Source organism: Lutra lutra, chromosome 10 (genome assembly GCF_902655055.1).
Source record: "Lutra lutra chromosome 10, mLutLut1.2, whole genome shotgun sequence".
Lineage (NCBI taxonomy): Eukaryota > Metazoa > Chordata > Mammalia > Carnivora > Mustelidae > Lutra > Lutra lutra.
The window spans coordinates 99,186,747-99,200,864 of record NC_062287.1 but is presented as its reverse complement, the minus strand read 5'-3'; the positions used below and the strand labels follow the sequence as shown (position 1 = coordinate 99,200,864).

The 14,118-nt window shown below is 37.9% G+C and overlaps 1 protein-coding gene and 1 pseudogene across 1 annotated transcript; both read right to left on the bottom strand.

Annotated features, from left to right (window-relative positions):
• Positions 1–242: 242 nt before the first annotated feature.
• Positions 243–4,084, bottom strand: LOC125079177 (olfactory receptor 4A47-like; annotated as a pseudogene).
• An 8,762-nt stretch (positions 4,085–12,846) lies between these two features.
• On the bottom strand, positions 12,847–13,776 carry LOC125079140 (olfactory receptor 4A47-like). The gene has a single exon (XM_047692582.1). The coding sequence runs from the start codon at positions 13,774–13,776 to the stop codon at positions 12,847–12,849; it is 930 nt and encodes a 309-aa protein (XP_047548538.1).
• Positions 13,777–14,118: the final 342 nt, after the last annotated feature.

Here is a 14,118-nt window from a genome sequence, read left to right as displayed (position 1 = left end):
TGTTGAATCCCTGCTATAAAGGCATCACACCTTTAAATGAAGTCTTACAGGTATTATGAACCTTACATTCTAGCAGGAAGGGAAACTGTTATTATAACACAATCATTTAGTTCATCTTTAATTATAATTAACTTAATTTCTTTGGAAAAAATGGAACTCAGAATCATTTTAAGAATACTTCTGCACTCTCAGAAAATGGGTCCAATGTAAAGGAATTCTCCTTGTGGTAGATAATACACTTATCAACTAAAAGATATAACATTTCTACTCCAGAGCTTCTTCATAGCATTTGTCATCTCAGAATTTCTCAGAGTGTAGATCACTGGGTTCAGCATGGGGGTTATGACTGTAAAAAACACACCCAATGACTTGTCAATGGGGAAGGTTTTAACAGGTCTTACATACGTGAAAATACATGGAACAAAGAATAAGACCACCACAAGGATGTGGGAACCACAGGTCTGGAGGGCTTTCATTCTCCCTTTTGAACTAAAGTTCTTTAGAGAGTACAATATGACACCATAAGAAATGAGCAAGAACACAAACACAATAGTGCACATCATCCCTCCATTGGCCACCACTAACAGGCCAATGACATATGTGTCAGTACAAACCAATTTCATTAAGGGGTACATTTCACAGAAAAAGTGGTCAATGATATTGGGACCACAAAATGGGAGCCCATAAATAGTACTAACTTGAATAACTGAATGCAGAAAACCTCCCACCCAGCACACTACCAGCAGCACAACACACACCCACTGCCTCATGATAATAATGATAATGATAATAATGCAAGTGCTTACAGATGGCCACATAATGGTCATAGGCCATCACTAGCAGAAGAAAGACCTCTGAGCCACCAAAAAAGTGCTCTGTAAATAGCTGAGTCATACAAGATTGGAAGGATATGGTATTTTCTACAAACAACAAATCTGAAATCAAACTGGGGCTAATGCAAGAGGAATAAGTGACATCCATAAAAGACAAGTTAGCAAGAAACAAGTACAGAGGTGAGCCCAGGGTCTTACTGACTGCTATAGTCACCACAATGAGCACATTGCCCACCACAGTCAAAATATAGAAGAGCAAGAACATAACAAAAGGGACCTTCTGTTCCTTTGGATCTCAGGTGAGGCCAAAGAGGACAAAGTAAGTTACATTGTTTCTTGGGTCCATCTAGTCTGGATGGCAGTGACTTCTATTAGAACCAGGTGATCTACAAAAAAGGAGAGAAAGACTTTAAATGCATTATAAGGTAAATCTTTTTCTTTTTTTTTTTTTAATTTATTTATTTTCAGCATAACAGTATTCATTGTTTTTGCACCACACTCAATGCTCCATGCAATCCGTGCCCTCTCTAATACCCATCACCTGGTTCCCCCAACCTCCCACCCCCCACCACTTCAAACCCCTCAGATTGTTTTTCAGAGTCCATAGTCTCTCATGGTTCACCTCCCCCTCCAATTTCCCCCAACTCCCTTCTCCTCTCTAACTCCCCTTGTCTTCCATGCTATTTCTTCTGCTCCACAAATGAGTGAAACCATATGATAATTGACTCTCTCTGATTAACTTATTTCACTCAGCATAATCTCTTCCAGTCCCGTCCATGTTGATACAAAAGTTGGGTATTCATCCTTTCTGATGGAGGCATAATACTCCATAGTGTATATGGACCACATCTTCCTTATCCATTCGTCCGTTGAAGGGCATCTTGGTTCTTTCCACAGTTTGGCAACCGTGGCCATTGCTGCTATAAACATTGGGGTACAGATGGCCCTTCTTTTCACTACATCTGTATCTTTGGGGTAAATACCCAGTAGTGCAATTGCAGGGTCATAGGGAAGTTCTATTTTTAATTTCTTGAGGAATCTCCACACTCTTTTCCAAAGTGGCTGCACCAACTTGCATTCCCACTAACAGTGTAAGAGGGTTCCCCTTTCTCCACATCCCCTCCAACACATGTTGTTTCCTGTCTTGCTAATTTTGGCCATTCTAACTGGTGTAAGGTTATATCTCAATGTGGTTTTAATTTGAATCTCCCTGATGGCTAGTGATGATGAACATTTTTTAAATCTTTTATTGATTCATTCAATTAAAAGATTGTGTAAAAGATTATGGCAGGAGTACCTATTTGTGTCACAGACATTGTGATTTCCAAGTTGAACAAGTCACAGTTTTCTACACTCCATGATAACATACATAATAATATTCAATGAAATAATTGCCAATATAAAGGTAGTCACACAATGCAAAGGTTAGTGGTAGGAAAATATTAACCAAACAGCAAACAAAGAAGGCTTCCCAGAGGAAGCACTCCTTCCTGAGATTTAAAGGAGAAGTAGAAGGACAAGAGGGCAAGGGTTTCCATGTAAGGGTGCACAGTTTATAAAGTCACAAAAGTGAAATACTCAAGATTTCTTTAAAGTAACTGATAACACTTCAATGGAGTGGAGCAAATTAGGAATGGACAGTCACTGCCCTGGATTGTCTCTTCCCTCACTGAGACTTCTTTCCTAGGGACTTTGGTTGGATATGCCCTCTTTCCTTGACCAATAACTGTAGAACCTTTCCAATGTTGGGTCTCTCCTTCAATTATTAAACTTCATATATGCAGCATCTCCAACTCTGAAAATCTCCAATTGGATAATAATTTAGAAATTATAAAACTAAATTTTTAATTTTCAGCCACAAATGTAGGTGTTTGCCATCTCAATAAATGGTGCCACCTTCCAAATCACTTCCCAGACAAGAAATATCACTGTGCCTTTTTTACCTTTCTTGCTCTCATATCCCAAATTGATACCTTTAACAAATCTTATTAGCCCCATTTGAAACAGATCACAAAGTTGGTTATTTCCCTTCCCTCTCCACTTCTGGCCAACCCCACTAGGCATCTGCATTGTCTCTTGCCTTTCATTCTGGCCTCCACCATTTTTTTCCCTAACACAACCCAAGTGACCCTTTTTTTTTTTTAAGATTTTTTATTTATTTATTTGACAGAGAGAGATCACATGTAGAAAAAGAGGCAGGCAGAGAGAGAGAGAGAGAGAGAGGGAAGCAGGCTCCCCGCTGAGCAGAGAGCCCGATGCGGGGCTTGATCCCAGGACCCTGAGATCATGACCTGAGCCGAAGGCAGCGGCTTAACCCACTGAGCCACCCAGGCGTCCCCCAAGTGACCCTTTTTAAATCTGATACGGATCTGATCAATCTGCTGCTCACAACATTTACAGTGGATTCTACTCACTCACTCACAAATTAATGAATCACATTTCATATTTACAATAGTAGAAACTATAATCCCCATTCCACATTTGAACAAACTGAGACTCTGAACATCTATTTTTCCCAAGCTCACCCATTTTGAAGTGACAAAACTAGAATTGGAACCCAATTTTGCTTTATCTCAAAGTGATCTAACTTTTACATAATAAAGATACTCACACAATTGCAAAGCCTGGTTTCCACTATTTACTGTTAATCTTACCTTAGGAAGACAAGTCCACGCTCACAGAACACTTTTTATTCATTCATAGGAACCTAGAATTCTTCTGTCATCCAGTTTGACAAGAGTGGACAGAAAGCTGCATTGTTATTTGAGGACATATTTTATTTCATTCAATTCTCTGCCCATTCTCTCCATGGAGTCCTCTGGTTATTCAGAAGGTTGTTTTTATTTATATTGTAGATTACTTCCTAAGAATTCCAGGTTCCACAGAGAAAAACAAAAATTTAGCACATTACGATAATTTATCTAAAAGAAAAGGAAATCCTCTCCTTACATAAAATGAGAGCAACCAGACATTTCTGAGGGAGATTTTTCTCAAGTAATCTCTTTCCTGCTAATTTCTGAATAGGAAAATATCATTCCACTCTTTATTCATCTTCATTCTGTCTTTTGCTTAGCTCAGATTGGCTGACCTGTAATTTTTAAGAAACATTCTTGTGTTTTTCATTAGATAATGCTTTAAACCTAACAGAAACTTCCTCAAAAATGTGTACCAGTTTTTAGGAGCATAGCATATTCTTCCCAATATGAGCAAGGAACACTGGACATATTATCCTTTCTAGCCACCTTCCTCATTAAGTCCTAGAATTGGAAAGTGTCCAAGACTGATCCTTCCTTAATTAAATTCACTGGGAATTTCCACAAAAAAAACTTTAAAAAATATCTCTATAAAGATACTAGGAGGCCAAATCACATAATTAGGGTCAGAAAGATGTAACATAAAAAAATAGCTTTAGAACCATTGTAAGACTATTGCCAGTCAAGAAAAAATTTTAGCCCAGTCATGCTGCATTAGGGAAAAAAATGTAAATGTATTTCTCCACTTGTCAGAGCAAGCTTTTCTTTCCTTTCATTTAATAGTAAATTTATCCTGCCTTAAAGTGTGGTTAGAAGTTCTAGATATATGTTTATATATAAAATAACTATAAACTATTAATTTCTTTAATTCGGAGCTCTGATCTATTGCCAGAAACCATGCTATGAATGGGGACACAGTTAACTACACAATTAACTACACAATTAACTACAAAAGTACGGTAATCAAAACACTACTTCACACCCAACAGGAGAGCTATGACCACAAAATGTAAAAATTGTAACACTTGTAAGACAGCAGAGAGATCAAAACAACTTTCCATTGTTTCTGGGAATGCACAGTGATGTAGCTGCTATGGAAATTGCTATGATACTTCCTAAAAATGTTAGCAAAAAATATTATATGAGCCACAATTCCACTTTGGGGTATATACACAAAATAGTGGATATCACAGTCCAAATAGGTATTTCTTTTCTTTTTTTTTTTTAATTTTATAAACATATATTTTTATCCCCAGGGGTACAAGTCTGCGAATCGCCAGGTTTACACACTTCACAGCACTCACCATAGCACATACCCTCCCCAATATCCATAACCCCACCCCCCTCTCCCAACCACCCTCGCCCCATCAACCCTCAGTTTGTTTTGTGAGATTAAGAGTCACTTATGGTTTGTCTCCCTCCCAATCCCATCTTGTTTCATTTAATCTTCTCCTACTCCCTCAACCCCCCATGTTGCATCTCCTCTCCCTCATATCAGGGAGATCATATGATAGTTGTCTTTCTCTGATTGACTTATTTCGCTAAGCATGATACCCTCTACTTCCATCCACGTCGTCGCAAATGGCAAGATTTCATTTCTTTTGATGGCTGCATAGTATTCCATTGTGTATATATACCACATCTTCTTTATCCATTCATCTGTTGATGGACATCTAGGTTCTTTCCATAGTTTGGCTATTGTAGACATTGCTGCTATAAACATTCGGGTGCACGTGCCCCTTCGGACCACTACGTTTGTATCTTTAGGGTAAATACCCAGCAGTGCAATTGCTGGGTCATAGGGTAGTTCTATTTTCAACATTTTGAGGAACCTCCATGCTGTTTTCCAGAGTGGTTGCACCAGCTTGCATTCCCACCAACAGTGTAGGAGGGTTCCCCTTTCTCCGCATCCTCGCCAGCATCTGTCATTTCCTGACTTGTCAATTTTAGCCATTCTGACTGGTGTGAGGTGATATCTCATGGTGGTTTTGATTTGTATTTCCCTGATGCCGAGTGATGTGGAGCACTTTTTCATGTGTCTGTTGGCCATCTGGATGTCTTCTTTGCAGAAATGTCTATTCATGTCCTCTGCCCATTTCTTGATTGGATTATTTGTTCTTTGGGTGTTGAGTTTGCTAAGTTCTTTATAGATTTTGGACACTAGCCCTTTATCTGATATGTCATTTGCAAATATCTTCTCCCATTCTGTCAGTTGTCTTTTGGTTTTGTTCACTGTTTCCTTTGCTGTGCAAAAGCTTTTGATCTTGATAAAATCCCAATAGTTCATTTTTGCCCTTGCTTCCCTTGCCTTTGGTGATGTTCCTAGGAAGATGTTTCTGTGGCTGAGGTCGAAGAGGTTGCTGCCTGTGTTCTCCTCAAGCATTTTGATGGATTCCTTTCTCACATTGAGATCCTTCATCCATTTTGAGTCTATTTTTGTGTGTGGTGTAAGGAAATGATCCAATTTCATTTTTCTACATGTGGCTGTCCAATTTTCCCAACACCATTTATTGAAGAGGCTGTCTTTTTTCCATTGGACATTCTTTCCTGCTTTGTCGAAGATGAGTTGACCATATAGTTGAGGGTCTATTTCTGGGCTCTCTATTCTGTTCCATTGATCTATGTGTCTGTTTTTGTGCCAGTACCATGCTGTCTTGATGATGACAGCTTTGTAATAGAGTTTGAACTCCGGGATTGTGATGCCTCCAATTTGGCTTTCTTTTTCAATATTCCTTTGGCTATTCGAGGTCTTTTCTGGTTCCATATAAATTTTAGGATTATTTGTTCCATTTCTTTGAAAAAAATGGATGGTACTTTGATAGGAATTGCATTAAATGTGTAGATTGCTTTAGGTAGCATAGACATTTTCACAATATTTACTCTTCCAATCCAGGAGCACGGAACATTTTTCCATTTCTTTGTGTCTTCCTCAATTTCTTTCATGAGTACTTTATAGTTTTCTGTGTATAGATTCTTAGTCTCTTTGGTTAGGTTTATTCCTAGGTATCTTATAGTTTTGGGTGCAATTGTAAATGGGATGGACTCCTTAATTTCTCTTTCTTCTGTCTTGTTGTTGGTGTAGAGAAATGCAACTGATTTCTGTGCATTGATTTTATATCCTGACACTTTACTGAATTCCTGTACAAGTTCTAGCAGTTTTGGAGTGAAGTCATTTGGGTTTTCTACATATAGTATCAGATCATCTGCGAAGAGTGAGAGTTTGACTTCTTCTTTGCCGATTTGGATGCCTTTAATTTCCTTTTATTGTCTGATTGCTGAGGCTAGGACTTCTAGTACTATGTTGAATAGCAGTGGTGATAACGGACATCCCTGCCGTGTTCCTGACCTTAGCGGAAAAGCTTTCAGTTTTTCTCCATTGAGAATGATATTTGCGGTGGGTTTTTCATAGATGGCTTTGATAATATTGAGGTATGTGCCGTCTATCCCTACACTTTGAAGAGTTTTGATCAGGAAGGGATGCTGTACTTTGTCAAATGCTTTTTCAGCATCTATGGAGAGTATCATATGGTTCTTGTTCTTTCTTTTATTAATGTGTTGTATCACATTGATTGATTTGCGGACGTTGAACCAAACTTGCAGCCCTGGAATAAATCCCACTTGGTCGTGGTGAATAATCCTTTTAATGTACTGTTGAATCCTACTGGCTAGTATTTTGGTGAGAATTTTTGCATCTGTTCAAATAGGTATTTCTATACCCATTTTCATGCAGTGATGCAGAGGGGAGGGATTGCTTATTGCAGAGCATGGTGAGAGAGAGTGGAGCACACAGGAATACACACAAGAAGTACACTTCCTCAAAGCCATTTGGAACGGAAAATTAGAGTGGCTGATTTTGGTAAGTTTTTGCAACCAATGGGCCGCAAACACTGGAGTTTCAGAGGTCCCTGGGCTTGGCTAGGACAGAGATCTGAAGATGTTGCCCTATTCCTGTAGAAGAGGCAGGCAGGTAACCCATCCAGAGAGCACACTCTGAGGATCATCTAGAGGGCATAGGAAGAGATTATTTTTACCTTTTAGTGCATATCTCTGAGAGACATGCACTCTCTGGTGATAAAAGTCTCCGTGATGGGTCCATGCTCAAAGGAGCGAGACTGATAAAAAGCGAAGGTCAAGCAAAGCTTTATTTTGCACCAAGCATTGAGAATCAAACCGACCACTCGGAGCTGCCTCTTATACAGAGGGCGACCACCCCCAGCCTCACAGACTAACTTTTATAGAGCAAAGGCCATGTGGTTGAGCCTGACCATACACAGGTGGCCAATGAGATTGCAACACACAGAGAAAGCTACACAGTCATGTTAGGTCACACATGGATGGCCAATTGAATTACAATTCACTCCATAGTAGCTATTCGAACTAGCCTATCACATTGGTCAGAATTGGTGCCCAAAATGCACCTAAAAGGCGAGGCCCACACTCCTTGGTAGCTAGGGAGACAGTATGCGTGCTCTACTGATTGGATTTCTCCACCTGGCCGGATTCATCCCTGCATTCGGGCTCTGTTATCTCCACCTGACCTGACCCGCCGCTGTATTTAGGCTCTGTTCTCTCTACCTGACCTGACCCACCCTTGTATTTGTTATGTCGTACTGGTCGACCATATTTTACTACATAAACAACAAAATAGCTGTTCAACCGAGATGGAGCCACTCTGGCTAAACAGGCCCTTACACTCTACAGGCTCCATTTCCTTTCTCCACCCATAAGCAAAGGCACAGAGACACCTGCTAGATGTGGCTAACCTGGACACTGGCCCTTTAGCCTGCATTTCTCCAAATCCCATGCCCTTGCATTCTGTTACAATTGCCCTTCTGAATTAAACCTGCAAGAGTCCCAGCACACTGAGACCATCCTCCAGAAGACAAGTAAAGTTTCCCACCACTCAGGTCCTAAAATTTTAGAGTTTTAAAAGACAGAAAGCTTGGTTGGGCTAGAGCAAAGGTGAACTGTGCTGCTCAAGGCAGGCAAGCAACCCAGAGATGGTGTGAAATGAGAGAGCTATAAAACACTGAGATACATGAGGGAAAATTATTTGCTCCTCTTAATGTGCTTTGGTGAGAGCAGCAAGCATGGACTCCCCTTCCTGGGGAAAAGAGCTTGCTAGTGCCATTTTCCTTCACCACCCCTCAGCATTGATCAGCTTCAGTAAACAGCACATTGCCAGCACTGGTTACCTAAACTGCTTACACCAAGTCTCCCTCCTCTGTACTCTGCCAGTAATATTTTTCCTGGGTAAATGAGGTACCTTCCCCAGAACACCACCAGAAACACCTGCATTCACCATGTCTACTGACCACAGAGGTCTTCAAAGTTTCACTTATAGTGGAAATATCATCAGGTCTCCTTTAACAAGCAGACCAGATCTTATCTAGTTAAAACTCACCACACTCTGACCAAGCACCGAACAGTCCCCTCTGCAAGCAAATAGAACCTTTACATACAATTGACCTGAGAAACAGAGCAGCCAAGACACAGTAGCAGAGTACATGCAGCACACTTCAAAAACACTTCCTGAAGCACTAGACCCTGGCTGTTATTTGACCTCTTCTACTTAAAGCCATTACTCTCAAGAACAGGAAACATAACAGACTTTCTTAACACACAGAAGCAGAGACCTAGTCAAATGCCAAGATGGGGATATTCATCCCAGCAGAAAGAACAAGAAAAGGTCACAGCCAGGGATCTAATCAAAACAGATATAAGTAACAGGCCTGATGCAGACTTTAAAGCAATAATCATAAGGATATTAGCTGGGCTTGGAGAAAAGCATAGAAGACATCAGGGAGACCCTTACCACAGAGATAAAAGAGCTAATTAACCATCAGGCTGAAATGGAAAATGCAGTAACTGAGATTCACAACTGACTGCATGTAATGGCCACAAGAATGGAAGAAGCAGAGACATGAATAAGTGATATAGAAGACAGAATTATGGAAGATAATGAAAGAATGTCACTTGTGATGATTTCATAGTACAGAGCTTTAGAGATGGCTACACAGATACTCAGCAAAGACTTCAGTCACACACTTCCTGAAAGAGATGGTTTTTCTTACAACAAAGGTGCCAAACAGCATTTTAAGGGTCATGGATGAAGAACAGCAGATATCTAGATGGGATGAGTTACACAGGCAGAAAATGGAAGCAATACCCAAGGTCATGAAATATGACTTGTTGAATGAAAAGACCCACTCATGGATAACAGTTCTTATTACTAGAAAGCTTCCTAAATTAGGGGTGTCTAGGTAGCTCAGTCGGTTAAGCATCTGCCTTCAGCTCAGGTCGTGATTCCAGGGTCCTGGAACTGAGCCCCACAACAGGTTCCTGCTCAGTGGAGAGTCGGCTTCTCCCTCTCTGTCTGCCCCTCCCCCCATTTGTGCTTGCTCAAGCTCTCTCTCTCTCAAAATGAATAAACCTTAAAAAAAAAACTTCCTAAATTAATCCTAAGGTGAATCTCCTAAAAATGATACATGACTTGTTTTGTGACTAAACTATTCCAAACTTCTTTTAACTTATCAAGTTATTTTAATGTTAAACTTATTTATCATATTTCAATGTAAATTTATTATTTTATTTTATACTTGTTTTCGAAAGGTAATATGGATAGGCATTAATCTGAAAAGGAATAGTAATGAGAGACTGCTCATCTCATGATGCATGTGATAACATATGTAAAACAAATGTGTTATATATAAGTTAAAATAGCTTAGATATAAAACAAGTCAGTTATTATTTTTAACAAACTTCAATTTAAGATGATTAATTTAGGAAGAGTTAAATTTTTCTAGTACTGAGAACTGTTATCCATGAGCAGGTCTTTTCATTCAACAAATCATCCTTCATGACCTTCAGTACTGCTTCCATTTTCTGCCTGTGTGAGTTATGCCTTCTAGATATCTGCTGTTCTTCATCTATGACCCCTGAAATGCTGCTTGGTATTTTTCTGTAAGAAAAACCATCTCTTTCAGGAAGTGCATGACTTAAGTCTTTGATGAGCATCCATGTGGTCATCTGCAAACCTATGTGTAACACAAATATGTTATATATGAAAGCAATAATATTGTGTATCAGTAGGGACATGAACAAAGAGATGAATGAAACAGGAGTCCTGATCTGGATCCAAATAAAAATAAGACTTTAGAATATAATACTCAGGATTCAGGTCAATGGCAAAAAGAAAAGTATCCAAATGTTAAAATTTAAAAAAAAAAACTGAAATTTAGAAAACTGACTATTCCTCCATACTTCTTCAACTCCTATATCAAAAAATATCAGATGGGTCTGAAGTTTTAATGTAAGATATACAACCTCAAAATGCTTTAAAAATTAATTGCTGAATTCTGGAACACTGAAAAGAAATTTTTTAAAAAAAAATTTTAAAAATTAACTCCTGAACAATAGTTTAAGAATATTTTGGTATAAGTGAAGTGGGAAAATCTTTTAAAGATAAAAATCCAAAACAACATTAAATATTAAATCTTAAGAACATTTTTTGCATGCCAAAAGGATTCTACAAACTATACAAAAGTTAAAAACACATCACAAGCCAGAAAGATAATTGCTGCATACACAACAATAAAGGGATCCTTTCCTCAGAATGTAAGTAATCATAAAAATCACTATGGAAAAGATCAATGATTGAATGAAATATGTAAGAGAGCATTAATAGGTGATTCACAGAAAAGGGAATATAAATCATACTAAAGATAAACTAGATAACATGAAAAAGATTACATATTAATGAGATTATTTTCTTCCATGAATATTTATCAGGTACGGTTTGTTGAGAATGTGGACACAAATACTCTCACAGACTGTGAGAAGCAGTTTCGCTACTACTACAATCTCAAGCATGACAATTTGACAATAACTATGAATACTCACATTTAACTATCTGACCATTGTTTCAAATACATATATCAATAATTCCACTCCTAGGAACTCATACTTGCACATGTTCACAAACATATACTTATTGCAAAAAAAATTTTTTAGGAAAAGGTTAGTAAAAACATGAACAGAAATGAATACATTTATTTATTTTAGTAAATGTTTATAAATGAGTAATATGGAGTGCAAGAAAAACTAAGAGATCTTATGGACTAGTATGGAGTATCTTCAAAATGTTGCAAGAGATTTCACTTATATGTGGAATTAAAAAAAAGAAAAAAACAGTGAAAAACAAAACCCAGAAATGTACTCATACATACAGAGAACAAACTGGTCATTGCCAGAACAGAGGGGGATGAAGGGATAGGCAAAAATAGGTCAAGGGGATGAAAGGCACAAAGTTTCAGTGATAAAAAAAGTATGTCACAAGAATGAAAAGGACAGCATAGGAAACACAGCCAAAAACAATGTAGCATCTTTGTATGGTAACACATCAAAACTACACTTATCACGAAAAGCATCTCTTAATATACATGATTGTTTACTTACTATGCTATATTCTTGGAACTACTGCAATGTTGTATGATAACTACACTTCAGTAAAAAAAAATAGAAATAAGCAAAACCATGCCAACTTAAAGGTTTATTTTTTAAAAAGAAGTTGCATAATAAAGGCAAACATTTAAATACACAGAGAAAAAAATACATACATATATTTAAATTGAAATGCATTTGCAAAGTTTTTACCTCATGTGTCTTTAACAGATCAAGACTAACTCTGGGGAAGAGGAGTAGAGACCACACTGAGAGAGAAGTAGGTAATTTATTCAACATTGTTTCCAATTGTGTAAGATCTGCTCCTGTACTGCTTATTATTATCCATTACGCTTCAATTTTTCTTATGAAAACACTTATTTTATATCTAAGGCAGCAGAAATTTAATATACAAGACAGTCTATACATCATTAAATATTATAAAGGGTATAAATAAAAAGATTACCTTAAATGAAAAGAATCTAATGAAAAATAATACACAGAAAACAAATTTTAAAACATAACTTAATTAAAAATTATTGTAATAATATAAATATTTCCTCACTAATTTGATACCCATTTTTAACTCCTTGAGATAAAGGCATTACAACTTTCTAAATAAAGTGATCAACAAGACACTGTAGACCTTTCATTCTAGCAAGAAGGGAAATGTAATTGTAGCATAATCATCCTATTCATTCTTTAATTAACTTATTTAATTTGAAACAAAGAGACTCTGGATAATTTTAAGAAGACTTCTGCATATTTAGAAAATGGGATCCAATGTAAAATAATTCTCTTCATGGTGGATAATACACTTATTGACTAAAAGAAATGATATTTCTTCTCCAGAGCTTCTTCATAGCATTTGTCATCTCAGAATTTCTCAGAGTGTAGATCAGTGGGTTCAGCATGGGGGTTATCACTGTATAAAACACACTCAATGATTTGTCAATGGGGAAGGTCTTAGCAAGTCTTGTATACATGAAAATACAAGGAACAAAGAAGAAGAGCACCACAGTGATGTGGGAACCACAGGTCTGGAGGGCTTTCCACCTCCCTTCTGGACTAAGGTTCTTTAGAGAGTTCAGGATTACACCATAAGAGTTGAGCAAGAACACAAACACAATAGTGCAGATCATCCCTCCATTGGCTACCACTAACAGGCCAATGACATATGTGTCAGTACAGATGAGCTTCAATAAGGGGTACACGTCACAGAAAAAATGATCAATGACATTGGGGCCACAGAATGGTAGCCCATAAATAGTACTAACCTGAATTACTGAATGCAGGAAACCTCCCACCCAGGACACTACCAGCAGCACAACACACACCCACTGCCTCATGATCACCAAATAATGCAAGGGCTTGCAGATGGCCACATAGCGGTCATAGGTCATCACCAGCAGAAGAAAGATTTCTGTTCCACCAAAAAGGTGCTCTGTAAATAGCTGGGTCATACAAGCATGGAAGGATATTGTATTTTCTCCAGACGATAACTCTGAAATCAATCTGGGGCTAACGGAAGATGAATAAATGACATCCATAAATGATAAGTTAGCAAGAAATAAATACATAGGTGAGCCCAAGGTCTTACTGACACTTACAGTCACCACAATGAGCAGGTTTCCTACCACAGAAAAAATATAGAAGATCAAGAACATAACAAAAAGGACCTTCTGTTCCTTTGGATCCTGGGTGAGGCCCAAGAGGACAAAATAAGTTACATTGTTTCTTGGTTCCATCTAGAATGCATAGGAGCTGACTTCTCCTATTAGAAGGAAGAGATCTACAAAACAAGGGGGAAAACTTTTAAATGAATTACAAGATTAATCTTCTATTGACTCATTCAATTAAAAGAATGTGGAAGGTTTATCTGTTTCTGTCAAATGTGTAATGGACGTTATAATTTCTAGTTGAACAAGCCACAGTTTCCTCCCCTCACTGATAGCATACATAATAATCACCAATGAAATAAGTGCCATTACAAAAATAGTCATACAATGCAAAGATCAGGGGTAGGAATATATTACCAAACATCAGTCAAGGAAGGATTCCAAGAGAAGCAATGCTTTAGCTGAGTTTCA